The sequence below is a fragment of the Ochotona curzoniae genome, unplaced genomic scaffold (genome assembly GCF_017591425.1).
Source record: "Ochotona curzoniae isolate NIBS_2020 unplaced genomic scaffold, NIBS_Ocur_1.0 contig_64, whole genome shotgun sequence".
Classification (NCBI taxonomy): domain Eukaryota; kingdom Metazoa; phylum Chordata; class Mammalia; order Lagomorpha; family Ochotonidae; genus Ochotona; species Ochotona curzoniae.
In genome coordinates this window covers 39,663,417-39,683,202 of record NW_024466502.1, presented here as the reverse complement: position 1 = coordinate 39,683,202, position 19,786 = coordinate 39,663,417, and the positions used below count along the sequence as shown (strand labels likewise).

The window sequence follows — 19,786 nt, the reverse complement described above, 5'->3', positions numbered from 1 at the left end:
CTGAGGAGGGTTTTTAATACGAAATTATATTAGAAGTGAAGGATGATGGATCTTTTCTAACATGATGATATGCAGAGTTTAAATCCTACACCAAACTGAGCAGCTATTGTAACAAAAAATGCACAGGGCTTTTCATTTTCTATGCCTCTAATGAAGGGAAAGGAAGGAATTATTTTTGGTCTGTGATTCTGGTTAGTATCGAAAGCTTTGAGCTGTATTGATCTGTTAGATCTTGTTGTGTAGCAACAAGTAATCACTTTCATTTACTTTGGTAGATTCATGAGATTCTCCATGCTTTTCCATTTGCATTAGTAGGGAGCTGTATTAGAACTAGTGCATCTAAAACTTGAACTGGGAGGCCAGTGCTGCAGGGCAGCAGTGTAACCCACTGTGCTTAGCACTGGGTTCCCAAAGTTATGCTGTTTTGCTTGTGCTTTTTATGTATCCTCATGCAGTCTCATAAGTCCTATTAGAAAAAGAAGGGAGTGTGATAAATGGGACAAAAATTCATGTTAACATCATAGTAATGTTAACAGCAAAAATAATGATGAATGATGATTAAAAAAAAAAACAGATGAACCTACACAGTCAGAATCTTTAGAGTGGTGAGACCTAAGCTTAGATGTCTTTCATCAGCTCTTTAGCTGTTTTTGATACAAATGTTTGATTTTTAATCACTCTGCTGGACGATGTTGTCTTTTTAATTTTTAGTGTGTTGTGTCATGTAGCTATATGACATTTTTTCCTCTGGAATAATCACTGTCAAGAGTTTTCTTACATTTACCTCTTTAATATTAACTTTTTTTTTATTATTTTTTTATTGGAAGAGCAGATATACAGAGAGGAGAAGACAGAGAGGAAGATCTTCCATCCAATGATTCACTCCCCAAGTGAGCGCAATGGCCGATACTATGCCGATCCGAAGCCAGGAGCCTCTTGTGGGTCTCCCACGCGGGTGCAGGGTCCCAAAGCTTTGGGCCGTCCTCGACTGCTTTCCCAGGCCACAGGCAGGGAGCTGGAAGGGAAGCGGGTCTGCCGGGATAGAACCGGCGCCCATATGGGATCCTGGGCGTGCAAGGCGAGGACCTTAACCACTTGTGCCACCGCGCCGGGCCCTAATATTAACTTTTAAAAGTTGGAGCCAAGGACCACAGCTGTTGCATTGCACATAGAGGTTCCACTTGGAACACTAGGATCCCATGTGGGTACTGGTTTGTGTCCCTGTTGCTCATTTTGTAATCCATCTCCATGCTAATACTCCTAGAAAATTAGAGAAAAATAGCCCGAATACTGGACCTCTGCCCAAGAGATCCACTTGGTGATCCACTTAAGGATGCTAGTTTCAAAATGGCCCATCTCCAGCTGTTGTGACCATTTGGGGAGTGACCCAAGAGTAGGAGCTCACTGTCCTCCCTCTCTTTCAATGTCTCTCCCTATTCCTTTGTCACTCCCTTTTTCTCTCTAACTCTTCCTTTCTAATAAAGAAATCTTTTTAAAAAAGATTTTATATGAGTACAAATGTTCAAAAATATATATCTGCATATACACATCCTATATATACATACTTGATTTCTTTAACAATTTCATTATCAAAGCAACCTATAAACAATTATCTTTGCTTTGTCTTTTGTTGTTATTGTTTGCTGAGCAGTCAGTCTGTTTTAGCACAGTCCTCAATGGAAATAAGCTATTCCCACCAGGCACCGTCTCACTAAACCCTGCTGACAGTGATGAATTCGGTTTTGACCATTATAGCTTTTGGCAGCACAAAATGTAATACTCATGATGTTTGTACAGAGTTTAAAATTCATAAATGGAGGAGTAAATAAAATTAATAAGGTGGTCCAAATTTTGATTATGTATCAAAGTCATCCCTTTATGGCTATGGGAATTTGCTGAATTCAAGTGTTATTATTTCCTTATTGTACTTATGTTTCAACACAAGTCTATTCATATGTTCTAAGTCAGTGCTTTGTTAATTAAAACACTGAAGTAATTAAGAGTTCTATTTTAATTTTGCTTTTAAAACAGATTTATTGCCAGTGCGAACAAAAGCAAATTTCTTTGGTTTTCTATCTGCTTAAAATGTGGAATGCTAGAGAAGGCACTGGTTTGGATGCTGGTTCCATGTTGGAATTATTGGATCTGTCATTCTACTTTCCAGTGCATGACTCTAACTTTTCTGCTAATGCAGATTCTTGGAGGTACTGGCGATTGGTGACTCAACCTGTTGGGTTCTTATCAGCTGTAGGAAACCAGGATTGAGTTCCCTGCTACAGATTTTGGCTTCACTCAGTCCTGGCTGTTTTGGGCATTTGGAGAGTCAACTGGTTAATAGGAACACCCCCTTTTCCTCTCAAACAAATAAAAAGAATTTTTAAAAAGAACTTGAATTGGGCATCAAAAAATTTATGAAAGATTTTAATGCTTTAAATGAAAGCACCTGTAAAAGTTTAACTTTCCTTTGATATAAGTGACACAAAATGCATATGGAGCTGGTAACAACATCATCAACTTAAGACAAAGAACATCTAAGAAGAAAGTTGTTTATATTTTATGGCACTATAATTTTACAACAGATCAATTTTTGTATACCATGACTACTAATAGTTTGCTTAAATCTGATGCACTATTTTAGTCCTAGCACACTGTGTGTGTGTATACTCTTAAAAATTACCATGTTACTTAAAAATTGCCATGTTACTGTTTCTGAATTCCTGTACCTTATCTGATGACTGTCCTCCCTGGATTCAGGCCTTTTCAAATATGATACACTGTGATGATCCCTAGCTTGGCTTTTTGGAAGAACTCACCAAATGAGAAAAATGCATTCTTAATAAGCATCTCTGATTATTTATATTGTAGGGTTTCTTATTTTAAAATGGAATGTACACATTTTGGTCCCTGTGAAAGTAAAACTGATTGAATTGAAAGATAGGAATTACTGTCATTAAATAAATGAACATTTTAAGTAGGAGGGAAATGCAAAATAAACAGAAAAGGTGGGGAGAACCCTTACTCCTACTCTGTTTGAATTACTAATAAGAGGAACCCTCAAATGAGCAGAAGGGGTTTTCTGAAGATCTTTCTGTTTTTGTATTGGGGATAACTTCCCCGTTGTTGTATATGTTGACGTATCACAGAGAATGACTGTTTAATAGATAAGCTACCATCCATGTCTCAAAAGTTAATTCCCCATGTTCTTTGTTGGGTTCTGGGTATTGATTTTAGGATATGACCGCACGTGATCTGCTACAGCAGAGATACACTCTTCCGAATGGAGACACTGCCTGGCGGGCCTCGCCTCTTGTGAATGCTGCCCTGGAGGGCAAGTTGGTCTTATTGGATGGTATTCACCGGGTCAACACGGGCACACTTGCTGTATTGCAGAGGTTTGTATGAGCCACAAAAAACAAAACACACACCCACATACAATACAAACTTCAGCAGTTGACATGGAAACCTCTCAGTTCTGCTTAAATAGTGGGTTTTGTAGATTCTGAGAAATTCATGATTTTATATCTAAGTAGAATGGCAGACTTTCATTATTACAGACGCATAGTAATATCCCAATTGACATTTTGGAAAAAGTCACTGATAAAACAGAACATTTTCATAATAGTTCTAAAAGTTTTTTTAATTTAGTTTTTACATATGCAGATTTTTATATGCAGCAAATCTCAAGATGAAGTTTCTTTAATGGGTTGTAGTTTTACTGTTATACTACCTGTGAATCGTAAGACTGCATTATTCATTGATCTGGTCACAATGGAGGAAGGAGAAAATGTAGTTCTTATATAAAATATGTAATAGTTACTATATATAGACTGAAATGCTCACTTTGTATGTTATAAACTTTAATTTTCTCTAATCATTGCTTTCTTATTTCAGTTTAAGTAGATAAAAATAGACTCACATTCCTAAAACTCTTAATGCATAACTTTATATGGAAAGTGTTTTTACCTGTGTTAACTTTAGGAGATTAATTATACTGATTTTTAAATTTCATCTTGGTTTTATAATTTGTAATTATGTGATATTAAATTTTGAATTATAAATAAAGGTCCATTAGAATATACCTCTTAACCCAAGAAAATTGATATTAAATTTTGAATTGTAAAGAAAAGTCAACTAGAATACACCTTTTAAGCCAAGAAAGTGTTCCAAGATTTTGTTCTTGACAAGGTGCAAGCACTAAATATCATTAGAATTCAGAAGCATTGTATTGATACTAATTCAATTTGAAAGCATTTGAAAATTTTGATGGTAAATTTTTAGTGATTTAAGAAGCATTTCATAAATTTACAATGTTTTTTCTTCCAGTTTGACAAATGTAGATAACATAAAATAATACTAGTCCCCTATTGTTGACTATCTCTTACATGTTTAGCTAAATAGTAACAGTTGCAGCTGCAGCCACCATTTACTGAATATACTCTGTGCTGGGTATCGTGTTAAACCAGTACTTCTCCCATTCTCAACCCTAGAACTACCTTGTATTAAGGGGAATTTCAAAATCCTGATGCCTGGACTATATCATCACAAATTCCGATGTAGTTGGCCTAACGTGAGGTCTTCACAAAAACGTTTTTAAACACTTCCCAGAAGACTCTAATGCATAACCAGGACTGAGACCAGCTATATTAAGCACGCATTTTAAACACATATTAAGTGTTTAATTTTTGCGTCAACAGTTTGAGTCCGGTATTAAATTGCCTTAATTTTATAAAAGATAAATGTTTAGAGAGGTGGAGTTATCAGCTAATAGTGGAACTCAAACCCATAGTGAACCCAGCACCAAGTCTGACTATTCCACTGCTCATGCCCATAACCTCTATATAATAGATTCTTACCTCTTCCAAGTTCCTATCGAAGGGAGATTTTGGGTTACAACTCTATCATGGTCATCAAGAGACTTGGTGATTAGTATAGGAGCTAGCATAGTGATTTTCAACTGATGTAGCATTGAAAACAATGCTACTTATGGTATAATGAAGTTTCCATTTGTGTTGGCATATGAAATAACAATGTGGTTATATTCTTATGAAGATTTTGGATATTTTAAATCCTATGATGCCAAGAGAAATATTTTTATAATAATATCTTTTAAACATGTCTCTTAATGAGACGTACTAAACTCAAGGGAGTGTATGCCAGCTGGCTTTCGCATCAGTACTCATATGTGTCTCATGGTAATCCAGCAAAACTCATTCAATTGTTTTCTTTCTTCTTTTTCAACCTTTTCCTCTGCATTACTACCTCCTTCCCTCTATCCACAATTAGTATTCATGACTATCTCCCTCTATTACAGAGTTTAGTGGTCTTCCCAACTTGAAATCATAACTTACCTAAAAAAAATTTTTGAATTCCCAGAAATTATAGATTTTAAAACATTGACTTGTTTCTATTACTATTAATGTTAGTGTTTAAAGGTGGTTGATCTTGTTTCCTGACCTTTGCTTATTTGGTTAGGTTAATCCATGATCGAGAGCTGAGCCTCTATGATGGCTCTCGGCTGCTGAGAGAAGACAGGTATCAGCGTTTAAAAGAGGAGCTACAAATGTCTGATGAGCAGTTACAAATGAGGTAATGTGGGGACACTCTTGTTCTTTTTGTTAAGTTTAAATTGATATTCTTCTTTATTCTCTGGATTAGTATCAACCCCAAATGACTATAAACAGCTAAATAATTTGATGTCATGGGCCTTCTAACAGCCACTTTCTCAAAACTTGCTGTATACTCTTAGCCTTGTCTTTAAGCAGTTGTTTAAATCTTTTATGTGAACATGGTTTTAAGAACGCAGTTCCTCCTCCATTGCCCTACCAACCCAGTTTTAACTTTGTGTCCACTCTGCAAAAATAAAAGCTGGACACACAATTAACTGGGTCAGCTTTCCTCAGCAGTCATCAAGAATTATTGGTGTTTGTCACCAGATGTTAGGTGAGGCATTGTGGCTGACTTGAACATTTCTTCCAGAGATGTTGCAAACAACTGCAGTGTGTGAAACTTGATGGAATCTTAGGAGAGAGATACTAATGAAAATAGCTATAAAAAATTAGAAAAGTTTAAATATGGACTGTATATAAAGTGGTTTCACAAACCTTTTGGAAAATTAAGTTGAAAGATAATGAACATTTTCAAGAAACCTTTTTTTTTTTTTTTTACATACTGTTGTAGAATTAGCATGAAATTTCTTAAATGTCACTATTGCAACTGCCTATGATGGAGACTATTTTTATTCCTCATAGGTGGTTATTTACTAACATGATGAAATTCAAATTAAAATATTTTCAAATGCTGCAGGGGAAAATACATGTGCTGTGTGTGTATAAACACAGAGAGAAAAAGAAGAATTGTGTGTCTTGTTGCAAGACATCAGGGATACATACCATGGACATAGTGGTTAGAAGTAGCATAATGCCACACAACATCAGCTATGCCTGAAGTTCTCCGAGGAAGTAAGGACCAAAATAGAAATGCTTCCTTTGATGAAAAAAATTTATTTTGGGAAAAGGAGTACAAATACTCTAGGCTGCTAAATATGTCCCTTCCTGCTGTTGTCCTCTTCTCTCCTCCCTGCCCCTCAGATATAGGAAGCAGAAAAAGAAAATTGGAAATAATAGTCTCATCAACTTCTTCCTATTCCTCAACTCTTCACACCCTAATCAGTGGTCTACATGGGCATGTACCCTTCTCAACTATGTAATCATCATAAAAAATAAAATTTTAAATAAAGAAAGAAGAAAAAGCTTCTAGAAATTTTTATTTTGAAAACAATTCTGAGTGTTTCCATGGTCAAGAAACAATTTTAAACATACCTGTGAAGGGCACAGTTATTATTGTATGAGACTAGTTTAAACATTTGTAGAAAAAAATGGAATTAAGACACATATTTTGATGCCAAAATAGTTTGAAATCCCTGCATATTTTTCCATAAAATTTTTGAAGATCACTTATATATATGGATTTCCAAAAAAATATTCTATCAAAATGAAATCATTTTTCATCCTGTGATCCATGAACTTTTGAAATACCCTCAAATGTTCTACATTTTTCCTTTTGATACAGAGAATGTATTCCCCTTACAAACACATAGGTTTGCCACCTATTGGGATAAAATGGACTGAATTCCTGTGAGGCAAACCTACGTATTAGTGAGGGGGATGCATTCTCTGTATCAAAAGGAAAAACGCAGAACACTTGAGGGCACGATTAGAATTGTCACTACCGTCTCCATGGGTGCACATCAGCAGGAAGCTGGAATGAAAAGCACAGCTGGGACATGCAGCCAGGCATTCTGATGCAGAATTGCACATCCCAAGCTGCATCTCACTTGGACTTCTGTTACAATAATGAAGGCGAAATGCCAGTTACAATCCTGTATTTTTTTTATATGTGTGAAGATTTTGATATGTGTTTCACTTTCATCCCTTCTTTGTCTTAGCAATAACTGTGCTCTCCTCTAAGAACATATTTTTGTTAGGTTACTTAATAGAACTGAAAAAAATACAGAATCATTTACATGATTACATCATAATGGTGTTTCTAGATGTGTTTTAAAGATATCTCAAGACATTTCATAAACCAGGGATCTTATTTTTTTTTTATGGTTTATTTATTTGTTGGAAAGGTAGATTTACAGAGAGAAGGAGAGACAGAGAGAAATATCACCCATCCACTGGTTCACTTCCCAAATGCCTGCAGCAGCCAGAGTTGAGCTCATCTGAAGCCAGGAGTCAAGAACCAGCAGCTTCCTCTGGTTCTCCCATCTGGGTGCAGGATCCCAAGGCTTTGGGCCATCCCCTACTGTTTTTCCAGTCCACAAGCAGCGAGCCGGAAGGGAAGTGGGGCATCCAAGACACAAACTGGTTCTCATATTGAATCCTGGTGCAATCAAGGCGAGAATTTCATCACTGTGCCATCACATGTCCAAATGTCATTGCATATTCACATGGTTACTCAGATATCCTCACAGAGATTCTGAAAGAGATCGATTAAAAAATCATAACATTTTCTGTAAAAATGATGAACAATGATGATGGTTGAAGCTGAATCAATCCAAAGCCAGGAGCTTCTTTTGAGTCTCCCACACAAGTACAGGGGTCCAAGGACATGGTCCATTCTCTGCTGTTTTCCCAGGACATAAGTAGAGAGCTGGATGGGAAATGGAGTAGCTAGGACATGAACTGATGTCCAAATGGAATGCCAGTGATTGGAGATGGAGGATTAGCTTGTAAGCTACCTTGCCAGCCCCTTAAATTTGAATTTCTGTGCTGCTTATATTTCCTGTACTTTAAACAGTTTTGTTGAGGCTGACATTGTGGAATGGTGAATTAAGCCACTGATTGGTATACTCCATCCTATTTCAGGGTAGCCACAGCTCAAACTGGTACTCTTGGTGTTTTTATGATGGACCTAGATTAGGCTTCTAGCAAGACACAAAATTTTGAAGGCATTTAAAATAAAACAGGAGGGCCATGTAATGAATACAAACTGGATATAAGTTTATTGCAGGAGGCTATGAAGAAAATTTTGTTGTAGGCCTGATGACATCTCAAAGCAGTGGTTTGTGCTGTGGTGGGAGTTTCATATTTGGCTGTTGTACATTAATTTATAGTAGTAGATAATTGTTTTGCTTGTCTTAATCTTAGGTTCTTGGGATGTTCTGATTTTTTAAAAAAGCTGGATGATAGCTTTGACATTGTTAACAGAATGACAAGTTACTCTGACCTAATTTCTAATCTGAAAGGTGGTTTTCTGATTTTTTTTTTCTGTTTCAGATCTATTTTTCCTATCCATCCCTCATTCCGTATCATTGCCATGGCAGAGCCCCCTGTTATTGGAAGCACAGCACAGCAGTGGCTTGGACCAGAATTTTTAACCATGTTCTTTTTCCATTACATGAAACCTCTTGTCAAAAGTGAAGAAATGCAAGTGGTTAAAGAAATGGTAAGAATGAGGGCTGCTCTAGTCTCATATCTAAAGCTGCTTTCCTGTTTAAGGTGCCCTGAAACATGAGCAGAGTTGAACATGTTTAACATATTTCCCTATTTACTTCCATGTTTCTTCACATAATGGTTGTAGGGCTCTGGTTCTGAAACTCTAACAATTTAAAGAATATTATAGAGTCTTTGGTTAAAAAAAAAAAAAAGCAGATTTGTCAAGTCCATGGTTGTAGTAGTGGAGCCAGTAGATCTGGGATGGTTACATGAACATCTAATAAGTCTAACAAGTTCTCAGGTGATTTTCATGCTGCAGTCTGGGTACTACATTTTGAGAACCATAAACCATAGATATAGGCTGTCCTTTTCTCTTTCTCCATAGAGAGGAATTCCATTTGCTTTTATATTTCACCAAAGGTGACTGCTTTAAGTTACTACTGTAAATGGAGGCCAAATATATTATCATGCATTATATTTGATAGAAAATGCTAAGTGGCCCTTGTATCTCAGGACTGTAATATATTCTGTACTTAACCTGAGTCATTATCTTGTGCTGTTGGTGTGTGTAATCCATTCTTTCCATGTCTGCCTTAACCACGCATTGTGTTAGCACTTATGGATTTCTAGAACTGTACTGCTCAATGTTACAGCACTCACCATATTAAGAAAAATTATCTTAATTCAGTTTCACAGTAGCGTTGCAAGTACTTACTAGCCAACTGGGGGATTTTTGACTGTTGTGTTAGCATAGATAAAAAATATTTCCTTTATCATAGAAAGTTGTGGTGCTATTCTAATCACTAATAATGAACTTTTTATAAAAATGCACTAATTCCTTTTGTGATAACAATGAACTGGATAATTTTAGGTTTTGTTGTGAGCATGCTTGAGGTAATGGTGTAGGCTTTAGACTTTGATGACTTTGGCTTTAAATGTCAAATTCACTTCCTATTAGCTTCCAGATCTTGGAAAAAGTATTCAACCAGAACTTGTTCAATTGAAAATAAACATGATTTCTACTTTGTACATCACATGTTAGTTTCAAAAATAAGTGAGTTAAGGTGTATATGGAATAGAATCTGGAATTTTAAAAACTTTTCCATGGTTCCTTAAAGAACCAGGAGAATCCTGATGGAGATTTTCTTTTTTTTTCTTTTAACATTTATTCATTTATATTGGAAAGGCAAATTGGATTTACAGAGATGAGATATAGAAAGATCTTCCATCCACTGACTCACTCCCAAATGGCTGCAATGGCCAGAGCAGAACCTATCTGAAACCAGGAACCAGAAACTTCTGGGTCTCCCACATGGGTGCAGAGTTCCAAGACTTTGGGCCAACCTCTACCACTTTCCCAGGCCACAGGCAGGAAATTGGAAGGGAACTGAATCAGCCAGGACACAAACTAGTACCATGGTTACATTACTCCAGTCATTGTTCAAATATTTCCTTCTGCTAGTGTAAGTTTGAAATTTTAAACTTATTATTATTGGAATAAAAATTACTTATAGTTTAATTTTATCAAATATTTAATGATGTTAAGATTTATTATTTGAAGAGAGTCTTATATGTTACTTGGAAAACTGTACTAGTGAAGTCATGGCCCTCCAATCTGTTTTAATAGTTCTTGGAAAAGCTGACACTTTTGTGCCTGTGTCACATAGTAGTTATAAATTGATTACTAAGTAAACTAATTTTGTTTCAGTAGGAAAATGCCCAAATTAAAATTTAAAGCAATTATGCTGAAACTAAAAAGAAAAAAATTTGAAATTTTTTAAGGCTATACTATCTGCAAGTTTTTTTGTTTGTTTAAATTCTTCATTAATTAATTGATGAGAGAGCTCTCATTCACACATTCACTCCTCAGATGTCCACAAAGCAGAATCTGGATCCGGGTTTCCCACATGGGTGGTAGGGACCCAAGTGCTTGAGTCATCATCTGCCACTCCTCTCTATGTGCTGTGTGTAAGCAGGAAGCTAGACTAGGGAGCTGAACCAGAAGTAAACCCAGGCATTCCAGTGCCTTAACCTCACAGCCAAGCACCAGCCTTCATAGTCCAGTTTGGACCTGAGTTAGAGACTTCTCTCAGTTCTATCCTAATGATTAAATTGCAAAAGAAGAAGAAAGGCTTATATTTAATGGCTGGATTGTTAAGGGAGAAAGAAGCGCAGGCTTCAGTATTTCTTGGATAGTTGAATTAAGTAGCTCATATATACATGAGTTAATTGTATGACTAATAATTAGAGATTTTCTGAGTACTTAAATCTAATGTTATTTATGAAGTGTCACTTTCTATTTGAGGAGATGTTCCAATTTATTTTCTTTTTCCCTCATTTCTTTCATAATATAGGTCCCAAACACACCTCAGGAAACTTTGGACAAGTTGTTGTCATTTACTCACAAACTCAGGGAGACCCAAGATCCAACGGTACGTCTGCGTTTTTTTCCATCAGATTCTCTATTATTGACATACTGAGGCTTCTTAGAGTTCAGTGATGTGAAGTCTATTTCTTAAGCTGTTATTTTTATCACTTAACGATTTGCAGTACACATATGTTTTCCTTTGATGTTAGTGTTTTAACATTTCTTCCAGCTCCTCCTGGCTTATGTTGCAGAAAAAGACTTCTAGCTCCAAAACAGCGCTCGGTGTTCATGGAAGTCTGTGCTGTTTCCCCACCGGCTCATCTGCTAAGCAGTGTTACCTATTTTTGCAGCTTCAAATACCACCTATAGGTTAATGGTCTGTTTTTGTATTTTCAACTTCTGACTTACTTTTTATAATTAATCAGAATTTCCACCCCCAGGGTGGAATGGTGGGAAGATATAAAGCTGTCACTCTAACTCTGTCAGTCTTGGCATTAATTATAAAAGGGAATTAGTGCCAGGTTTCTAATGAGAAAGTTACAATGTTTAACTATGAAAATGTATGCTATTAGGGTTTTGTGTGTGTGTTTACTTTTCATCTTGATTGTATGAGATCAGTATAAATTCAATATATCTTATACAACAAAACTGTCTTTGTCTCTTGAATCTATTCCTGTTTCTAATTTCTTGACTTTGTAAAAAAAAAAAAAAGTATCTACCATATTGCCCAAGTTAGAAAACCTTGGCATCGTTGTCAATTCCTTGCTTCCCTGCTGTGTTCGCTTAATCTGAAAGCAAATCTTGACAGTTTAGCATCTTGATATCTCATCTGTTCTTGTATCTATAGACAGTTGTTGTCCTAGTATCAGAGTCCATAATCTTTTTTTCCTGAAATAGTGTTATTTCCTCTTTACTGCTCCCTTCCCCAATCATTCATTCATCATAAACAGCTTTATTAATATCCATGGCTGTTGTCATGAATTACCAGAAATTTATGACTTAAAATAATTTATTTTCTCACTGTCTGTGCATCCAGAATCTGAACTCAGCATCATGGAGCCAGAAACAGCGTGTCCACAGGGTGGTACTTCTTGGGAGATTACAGTGGGGAGTATTTGCTGTGCTTCTTCCAGTTTTGAGTTGCCTATGGCATTCCTTGATTTCTGACCCCATCACTTCAGTCTTGCTTCTGTCCCTACCTCAACTCATCTTCCCTGTGTCTATGTCAGATTCTCTGCCTTCCTTCCTTACTGTGATATAGTGCCAGGAGCTGCATAGCAATGCTTTGGTGAATGATGGGCCACATATACAGTGGTGTCCTCAAAGTAATGCTCCGGAAGGTGTAGGGATTGTGTGAACTGGTTCATAGAAGCAGAGCTACTGTGCGTATTCCAGGTAGCTCTTGTGGCTGGGTTCCTTGTCTGTGATGACTCTGGGACTGACTGATCAAGAGCTAGGATTCCTCATCTAAGCTAGGATGGTCTCTGCTGAGGCTCTCCTGTTTACCTTTATCCTACAGTGGGGATTCTCCCAGCCATGGAACCAAAGCCATGGTTGCTGATTGATTAACTGTGTTCCTCTGTAATCTCACCAGGTTTCTGTGTTCCAGAATTCCTGTTATTCTCTTGCTACTTTCTGCTGCTTTTCCTCAGGCGTATACCTCATGACTCAGCTGCTTCATTGTTGATTAGGTTCTTCTCTGTGAAAGAGGCAGTGAATGCTGAATGTCTCTATTTAGCCACCCTGAAATTCCAACCCTATAATATTATAGAGGAGCTGAAAAATCTCCCATCTAGTAACCATGTAGCTATTGCAGTGTCATACTGTGATGCAATGATGTTATAATTATGATGCAGGTAAAAGCAAACCTGGATGTCAGTCATAATGCATGCAGTCATTTACAATAAATAATACCAGATAATAACAAATGATTATGTTACTGATCTGTGTATTCACTATACTACATTTCTTACTTTAAAATGAGCTCCTGCTTACTGAACAAGACTTATTATAAAACAGTATGCTGTGTTCTACCAGCTGCAGCTTCATACTTCTTACACTTATGGTATCTTTTGATTGTGTAATTATCTCATACTAGGTTTAATTTTGTGTTATTTTAGTCATCATGGTCTTGGAATCTTAAATATCATACTCCCTAGGGTTGTATCAGGCTATACATTTATGATAAATACAAAATTATCTAATGACATGTATCTCAGAAGCATCCTCAGTTGTTAAGGAGTGCATAACGCATAGGATTGCACGTGGGGCCACCAGAGCAATCTGAGATAATCTTGTCTCAGCAGCCTTAAGCTTGTCTTTAATCTTATCTGCAAAGTCCAGTTTCCCATAGAGTACACTGGCAAGTCCCAGAGATTAGGATGTGCATGCCTTGAGAGGGAGGGGTCACAGGCTCCCTATTAATTACCTGCAGGATCTCGTGTCCAAATATGTGTCTTATTTGTTCTTTTCAGCTGAATATTGCTCTCCCTGCTGTTCCTCAGGCTCACTAGTGTCTGCCCCTAAATAAGCTCCTTTTCCAACCCCTTCCCCTTTCCCATTTAGCTTTTTTTCTATTTAAAACTACAGCTGTGTTTGAATGTCTCTGCTTCAGATAATGCCTGGACTAATTCTTTCTCCCTGGGAGCTGGTTGCTGTTGCTCTGCCCTGTCAGCTTGCTCTCAGACCCCTCAGGCAGGAGTAACCTCTGTCTCTAGATTGCACTCATGCCTCGTGATATTTACTTCTTTATTGATATATTGCTGTTGTTGTACAGTATATGTTTATCTCCTCAGTGTTTGAACGGATTGAGATTCAATCTTGTTCATCCTTTGTCTTCCTTTCATTTTCCGAGCCTGATGCCTGGCACTTTGTAGATACCTAAAGCTTTAGTAAATGAATGAATAAGTTCATTAATTTCCAATTCATTAACAAATATCCCTAGCCCTTTCTGTCTGGAGAGCATGGTAAGTTTTTAGAAAAGGGTAATTCCTTAAGAGGAAGAAAAATGACTTCTAACCATTTCTGATTAAAGCTTTGGTATTTTAAGCCTTAGATACTAATAAGCAAGCTAATAAAAACCCTTTGAGATATTCTTTTACATTGCATAACCATGGTAACCAAGGGACTGTGCCTTGTAAGATAAAGCTAGGAATAGGAATTTGATATTATATATTAAATATGTTAGAAATTTGTAAATGAAAGTATATTCTCAATTTTAAAGGTAATAAGTGAGCAAATATTATCAATGAGTCAACTTTAAGTATAGTTCTGCTTTTAGGGGAACTAGACATTGTTGTAAAGCATTTGGTGCTATCAGTTTAGTCAACTTATGTTCCTCAAGTTAATGAGAAATGCTTAGTGATTGTTGGAATGGAATGTGAAGGCACAATTCAGTGCCAGGCTTAGAATGAGATTAGAATGTGGTTGTGTGGTTCCCATCAAATTATCTTGTTTTAATGGGATTCCTGTTATGAGAATGCTCTGTTGGAGTTAATTATTAAGTATTTTCCATGATTAAAATAGTAATTTTTCATGGTTGTAGGCATTAAAAATATTTCTGAGTCATATTTAGCTTCTGGTATGTTTAGTCTTATCAGCAGAATAGGTTTTTAAATTTTTAAATCAAATTTAGTATAGTTCATAGATACAGTTTTAAGAATACGATATTTTCTTCTTTCTCCCTTTCTATTTTTAGTCTGCAAGACAACATATTTTAAATGGCCTCAAAGGCCGGAGCTGAGTTGAACTGAAGCCTGGAGTCAGGAATCCGTTCCAGGTCTCCCACATGGGTGCAGGGTCCTAAGCCTGTGGACCATAGTCTTCTGCTTTCTCAGGTCACAAATAGGTAGTTGGATGGGAAGTGGAACAGCTGGAATGTGAACTGCACCTATATGAGATGCTGACTCTTGCAAGCAGAGGATTAGTTAATTAATCCATCATAACAACCACCCCCCCATTATTGCCATTTTAACGAATAGGAAATTGAAGCTTGGGGGTGTTAATTTGTCAGCATCATAAAACTAGTAAGTAGGAGCTTACTTTGTCTAATTCCAAAGCCAGTAAACTTTAGCATTGTGTTATGCTGCCTGCCAGGAGAATTTCAAGTTCAAGTTCACAAGTAGTTGTTGTGTTCTTAGTGTATATTGGTGACTCTATTAGTGAAATTTGGGGACATGTTAAAAAATGTACTGGAATTATTCTATCAGTGGAGGAAAGATAATAAGTAACAAACTGGTATTTAGGTGATAACAAGGCAAAGAGCCTGTGGTCATTAGTTTAAGCTGTCCACATCTTTTTTCTCAATTTCATAAATCACAAATTTCCTTATTGCTTTAAACATTTTCAAGATATTATAGCAGATTGGTTTTGGAAAAGCAGAGGGAAGAAGTAGTGACTTTATTAAGGCCATTTGTGGATCAGGTCTGAGCTGCGTTATATAACATCCTTCTTCCATGTAACCAACCCCCACAGCCAATGTGTGTGTATCATTGGAACAACTAAACTACCTGAAGAAAAGGGTTTAATCAAGTGGTTAAGATGCCAAATATATTAGCAACATGTTGCATCATAGTGAGGTGTCCAATATCTGCTCTGGCTCTTGACTCCTGTTACTTGCCTGTGCAGGTCCTGGGAAGCCGGGGTGATGGCTGAAGTGCTTGTGTCCTTGCCACCCATGTGAGAAAACTGGATTGAGTTCCTGGCTCCCTGCTTTGACCTCAGCCCATTCATTGTGGGTGTCTGGAGTAGATAAAAGCTTGCTCTTTCTTTGTCTCTCTGTCTGCATATATACTTTTAAAATATATATGCATATTATAATTTAAAAATACATATGCACACACACATATGTTTTCTTTTGGAAAGGCAGATAAGATTTACAGAGAGAAGGGGAGACAGAGAGAAAGATCTTTGATCTGTTGGTTCACTCCTGAGATGCCTACAACAACTGGAGCTGAACTGATCCAAAGCAAGGAGCCAAGAGCCAGCAACCTCTTCTGGGGCTTCCACCTAGGCGCAGGGTCCCAAGGCTTTGGGCTGTCCTCTACTGCTTTCCCGGGCTATAAGCAGGAAGCTAGATGGGTAGTGCAGCAACCGGAACATGAACCAGTGCCCATATGGGATCCTGGTGCTTCAAAATGAAGATTTAACCATTGAGTCATCATGCTGAGCCCCTTATCAAATATTTTTAATATATTTAATTGAAAAGTACTTTTAATTTTTTTTTTTTTTTGCTGGTCTTCGAGGATTTGAGTGTAAATTGGTTTCTGTTTATTGGTAACACATTAATAGCACATTTAAGTTTGACCTTGCCCTTCAGGAATAATGAACCCTAACAGAAGCCCATCTGGAAGGACTTTTAGCAAGCTGAAACAAGTCTCTAACAGGATGTCTTTGTTTTTTCATAGGCACAGTCATTGGCAGCATCTCTTTCTACAAGACAGCTCTTGCGTATGGCTCGGAGGCTGTCACAGTACCCTAATGAAAATCTTCATGGTGCTGTTACTAAAGCCTGCCTTTCAAGGTAACCATGTTTCCCTTTTTTCGCTGAATTCATGTATCCAGGTCTTAATAAGCTAAATTATAGTCACGGATCTGCAAATATGCTCTAATATATTGCTGTTTCAATGTTGCTCCCAATTATTCAAATTCAGGTAGTACAATGTATTGTCTTACTAAGGCATAACAATTTAAGATGTGTTTTGTAGATAGACAATTGTATCTCATGTTTGCTTGGGTTATTTGGTAGTAAATAGTGGATGTGGGACTACTATAAGGCTGGTTTCTGTCTCTACTGGCTGTGGTTGTTGAGTATTGCATTTACCACCTCCTGAATTTGTCTTGGAACTTTCCATGCTTGATATTACTGCCCCCTTGCCAAAATACAACATTTTTCAGTCTTCCACTAATAGTTTCCCTATTAGTTTAGAAGTATTTCTAAAACTTTGGACTTGCAGAATTATCTTATAGAATGACATTTGTATGATAAACTATTTTGAAAGAAAAGATTGTTAATAAGAGTAAAACAATTCCCATAATCTCAGGGATGTCTTTTAGATTTTTTTCATATGATCTAACACTTATTTTTATGGTGGGTATGCTTATGGTCCATTCATTCCTTAATACGAATTTTAAAAGAGTGAGATTTCAGCATGGGAGATTCTGTAATTGCTGTCTTTAAATTTCAGTGAAGCTGACAATTTTCCTATTGTTCAATTAATCTACTTGTGTTGTACCTTGAAGTTGTTCCTCCTGTGGTATGTCCAGCTGGAAATATACTCCTCTATATGTGTTCAAAATAATTCTTTAAAAAAACTAGAGTTAGGAAAAATAATGAAATAGATTCCCTTATCAAGTAGAAGAATTTTAGACATCCAAATAAAAAATAGAAAATAAGTTTCAATTGCATATTTCTCAGACTTATGAGCTGAAGAGAATATAAATAGCAAGATAGCTTTCTTGCCTACTCAATATTTCAACTGAGCCACAAACATGAGATCAGAGATGTAATCCACATAAAGAGCAGAAGGCTGGAGATGAGACTACAGCTGAAGGACTGTACTGTAGAATACAGGGGACAGTAGAGAAGGGAGTGGGAGAGGGTGGAAAGGAAGGGAAAGGGGGAAGCCCTCCACCTACAAAACTATATAATGGAAAATAAGAATTAAAAAAGAAGTAAACAAACAATGCTTAGCAATATGAATTTATAGAACCTAAGACAAAAATAATGTTTTGGTTATGTGAGAGAATTTTTAATAATTCATAGAAAATAAGTTTATTTTGGCACAAAAATATTTGAAATCTACTCATAACTTTAATAAAATTTTTAAATTAGTATCATATTATTATTATCATTTTATGATACCCTTCTATAGACCCTGAGATATCCCCTATCCCTCCCATAATCCACCCCACCACTGAGTTCTCCCATATCATTAAAACAGCAGAGTACTTCATAGACAGTCATATGTCCATCATTGTGGGCATGGGCAATGGCAGAGAGTACAGCGTCCCATTGTCAAAACACATCAACAGTTTCATTAGGAGTTCATCTTTGATCCAGAATTAGAGATGCACACTGCACCATATCCTCACATCTGGACATGTCAATCTCTACTACACAGTCACTATAAATCCCCCCAAGTAAAAAGCCACAAGACAAAATCGGTAATAGGGAAAAAAAAAACCCAGAAATTTACAATCTTATGAAGTTAAACAACATGCCACTGGATATGATAGTCTTCATTACACAGTTACTATACTTCCCCTTAAATGAAAAGCCACAAAAATAAAAGCAACAACAGGAAGAAAAAATAGAAACTTACAATGCCATGAATTTAAATAATATGTTGCTGAATGACTAATGCGTTGCTGAAGAAATGAAAAAGGAAATCAAGAACCTTCTTGAAGAAAATGATGCTACTGTAAGATCTAAGTCATTAAAGAATTTAATGAGAACAAACGTGTTTTGAAAAAATGAAGCTAAAAACATCAAAATCCATGAGATATAATTTCCACTCATCTTTGTTGGTGAGATGTATATTCTGTAGGCAACAAATAGATGGGTTTGTGGGTTTTTTTGGTAGGGGGTTGTGTTTTTAATACAGTCTACTAATCTATAACATATGATTGATGAGCTTAAGCCATTTATATTCAGGGTTAACATAAATAGGTGGTAATTTCTTGCTGTCATTTAGCAATGGTTTGTTTATTGATTCAGTCTTCTGTTGTTATTTTGCTGGAATGTTCTTCACATTTGCCTTTGGTTTTGGTAGATGCCACTCCTTTTCTCTGTCAAGAATCCATCATCTGATGAATAGATAATATTTGTAACACACAGTGGAGTATTATTCAGCAGTAAAAAGAAATTTGGTAATGATACATATTAAAACATGAATGAACTTTAAAAATGTGAAACTGAGTAAGAGAGGTTGTACATAAAAGATTACATATGTATAATGCTAATTGTGTACACTGTCAAGAATAGGGTAATCCATTAAAACAGAAAATGGCTGGTGGTTGCCTCAGACTGTTGGAGTTGATACTGGAGAGTCATCGCTAGAGGGTAAGAAAAATATTCTAAAATTGAAGTAATGTCTACACAACTCTGAATATATTTACATACCATTGAATTGCATGCATTAAATAGGAGAATTGGGTAATATGAGAATTATTTATCATTGCACCCAATATTTAAAAAAAAGAGAGAGGGAAGAAAAAAGATAGCAAAGCCAGAATGAGAAGATTACATCTTATATACCAAGGAGGCTTTCAAAAAGAAATAAGCCTTAGTGATCCAGTGCTGGATTTATGTGTCCAATTCAGGACAAGAGATGTGGTCATGAGTGTATTTGAGGTTGAAATGCTATTGCTGAGACCTCTGCATTAAGGATTATCCTCAAGTGTTCCCTCTCCTGATAGACTACAATGTTCTGCTCACCAGCCCAGAGACATGATGAATCACTAGAACTTGGGATGTGAA

The 19,786-nt window shown here is 36.5% G+C and overlaps 1 protein-coding gene across 1 annotated transcript in view; it reads left to right on the top strand.

Moving 5' to 3' along the window:
* Positions 1-19,786, top strand: part of VWA8 (von Willebrand factor A domain containing 8) — a 333,428-nt gene that overhangs the window by 107,089 nt on the left and 206,553 nt on the right. The window contains exons 13-17 of the mRNA XM_040991347.1: positions 3,232-3,392; positions 5,473-5,586; positions 8,781-8,949; positions 11,294-11,371; positions 16,713-16,828. Of these exons, the coding sequence (XP_040847281.1) occupies positions 3,232-3,392; positions 5,473-5,586; positions 8,781-8,949; positions 11,294-11,371; positions 16,713-16,828 (638 nt within the window). The remainder of the gene's footprint in view (positions 1-3,231; positions 3,393-5,472; positions 5,587-8,780; positions 8,950-11,293; positions 11,372-16,712; positions 16,829-19,786) is intronic.